The sequence below is a fragment of the Myotis davidii genome, unplaced genomic scaffold (genome assembly GCF_000327345.1).
Source record: "Myotis davidii unplaced genomic scaffold, ASM32734v1 scaffold762, whole genome shotgun sequence".
NCBI lineage: Eukaryota > Metazoa > Chordata > Mammalia > Chiroptera > Vespertilionidae > Myotis > Myotis davidii.
Window position 1 is genome coordinate 243741 of NW_006293699.1, and position 2946 is coordinate 246686.

Below are 2946 nucleotides of genomic sequence, written 5' to 3' on the forward strand. Positions count from 1 at the left end.
CGGGTTGGGCGTGGGCGCCACGTCGGCTGCACTGGCTTCTCAGGAGCCCGCGCTCCTCCCACACCCCTCCAGGCTCAGGCTGAGGAGCCATCTCATTGCGGCGGCCACCCTCGCCCGCTCGCTCGGGAGACCAGGCGAAGAGGCCAGGGTTTGGGTAGGAAAGGGTTCCCTCCCGGCGACTCCTGGTCTCCTCTCCGAGGAGGGAGGGCTGCCACATGTGAGTCCACGCTCCCCGGCTGTAGGGGAGACAGGCCGAGGCAGTGACATAACTTGTTTGCTGGGAAGGGCTAGTTGGTGGCAGAAGAGGGAGAAGAGGCCGGTTCCCTTTTCCTTGACAGGAGCCGGGCTGGGCCCTAGAGCTCTGGTCGCCAGTGGTGGTCCGTGAGGCCCGAAAGGTGGGCCACCGCTGCCCTAGAGTGAGGGCAGGGCTCCGGTTCTAAGGATTAGAGAACAGAGGTCACTGTGGAGTCCCCCCCCCCCCCAAGGGAGGCTGGGGTGCAGGGTAGTGAGATGAGTTGCCGGGGAGCCTCCCTGAGCGGGAGCAAGATGAGGGGGTGTGAATCAATCAGGAGACGGGGCCAGGCACCCTCTCCTGGCCTGTGAGGGGATGGATGCCCCCCCAGAAGCAGGTCAGCAAAGCTCTGTCACAGGCCACACGTTCCTGCCACCCCTCGGTAGTGTGAAGGCCCATCCTTTAACACGTGTCTGCAGCAGCACCTTGTGGCCACACTGTCTGTCAGGCTGGCTTGGACCAGGATGTGTCCTCCGCCTCCAGTTGCAGGTGGGGGCAGCAGGAGGAGGAGGAGGAAGGAGGGGGAACAAGGATGTGAAATGTCTACTGAAAAGTGGGAGACTGGAGTGGGGGGCCCTTACCTCCACCCCGTCCCTACTTGGGGAACGATCAAGCAGGAAATCCCAAACCACCTGTTTGCTGATCTCCTTGCTCCGAACCTAGAGTTGTATTCCCCGGAATTCAGAGGGGAGGTGGAATGGAGCCTGTGTTCCCCCACCTCGGGCCTCAGGGCCACAGCCGATGCTGGAGAGACCCCCTGCTTTCTCACACCTGAGTCCCTCTTTTCTAAAAAAAATTCCAGTCCTGGCCAGTTTGGCTCAGTGTTTTGAGCATTGGCCTGCGGACTGAAGGGTCCCGGGTTTGACTCCGATCAAGGGCACATGCCTGGGTCGCAGGCTCTATCCCCACTAGGAGGTGTGCTGGAGGCAGCCAATCCATGATTCTCTTTCATCAGTGATGTTTCTCTCTCCCTCCCTCTCCCTTCCTCTCTGAAATCAATAAAAATATATTTTTAAAAAAAATTTCAATTACAGCTGAAGTTCAATATTATGTAATTTCCAGGTGTATACACAACGGTTAGACGCATACCCTGCGAAGGTGATATTTCTAGTATCTACTGGACACATGCAGTTACTACGGGATTGTTGCCTGTTTTCCCTATGTTGTCCTTTCCATCCCTGTGGCTGTTTTTATATATCCCGTCACTTTCCCCTCCCCTCACCCCCCTCACCTGGTTGTCTGTATCTGTGGTTTTCTGTTAGTTTATTTTCTTGTTAGATTCCACACGTAAGTGAAATCATCAACCTGAACTTCTTAAGCCCTCCTTTTCTCTCTAGGGCAGTGGCTCTCAACCTTGTCTGCACATTGAAATCACCTGGGAATCTTTTTAAAATCCTGATTTCTGGGCCTCATCCTCTGGACATTCTGTTTCTTTTTTTTTTTTTTAATGTTTTATTGATTTTTTACAGAGAGGAAGGGAGAGGGATAGAGAGTTAGAAACATCGATGAGAGAGCAATCAGCTGCCTCCTGCACATCTCCTACTGGGGATGTGCCGACAACCCAGGTACATGCCCTTGACCGGAATCGAACCTGGGACCTTTCAGTCCGCAGGCCGACGCTCTATCCACTGAGCCAAACCGGTTTCGGCAGGATATTCTGTTTCTTTGTTACTAATGTTGTGGCTTCACCCATAACAAATATAACAAAGAAACAGAATGTCCGGAGGATGAGGCCCAGAAATCAGGATTTTAAAAAGATTCCCAGGTGATTCTAAAGTTCAGCCAAGGTTGAGAGCCACTGTCGTACAGTGTCTGTCTCTCTGCCCCTCCCCCCTTTGACCCCCGTTAAGATGGACTCGGGGTGCGCCCTTGGTCTCCCAGCCATTGCCGATCGGATTTGTGGCCCCTGGTTTGTGGCTCTGGGTGGCTGTCCCCTGTCGTTTTGTCTAGGCACCGGCAGAGAGCGTGGCCTCTGCTCAGCTCTCCTGAGGTTGGAAGGAGGTGGCCCCCGGGGGCCATGTGGTCCTGGAATCTGCCACCTGTATACATTCACAGCCATCCTTGGCCTGTCCCCACCCCAGCTCCTGTCTTCACTCACAGGTTGTCATTTCAGAGGGAGAGCCAGAGGCGGGGGAGGGCGTTCCCAGGGCTTGTCATTAGAGGAAGGCAGCAAAGGCTGCCCCCGAGTATGGTCTCGTTTCCTCTTCCCACTTTCCGCCAGTCTTGTCTGGTTTCTCCCTGACCCGTCCACCCGATGTTTCCTGGGTGTCTGCTGTGTCCCAGGCACTGTCCCAATCTGAGTGTATCTGAACAAAACACACAGCCGTCCTTGCTCTCATGAGCTCTGTCCAACCTCATGCTCACGTGACCTCCATGCTCGGAGTATCTTACCTGCTTACACGGGAAATCGGGTTGCTGGGCTCCATGCGGGGGTCCTTGCTGCCTACCTGGGGGAGTTGGGCATTCTGGGGATGGTGAGGGGATTTTCTGTCCTAATCTGGGGCCCCCACAGGGTAGAAGGCCAAGGCCTATCTGAGGTCTCCGTGCCCTTGGAGGGCCCAGGCAGGGAGAAGGGAAGGAGGACGCCCCTCCCTGGCGCAGTGGCCCTGGGGGCTGGCGCCTTCCCCTGATCCAGCCTCTGTCCTCAGGGCATC

General features: G+C 55.9%; 1 protein-coding gene across 1 annotated transcript in view; it reads left to right on the top strand.

The window, feature by feature from the left end:
* Positions 1 to 2946, top strand: part of AGAP3 (ArfGAP with GTPase domain, ankyrin repeat and PH domain 3) — a 26345-nt gene that overhangs the window by 8527 nt on the left and 14872 nt on the right. Inside the window, exon 9 of the mRNA XM_006767272.2 lies at positions 1169 to 1188. Coding sequence (XP_006767335.1) covers positions 1169 to 1188 — 20 coding nt within the window. The remainder of the gene's footprint in view (positions 1 to 1168; positions 1189 to 2946) is intronic.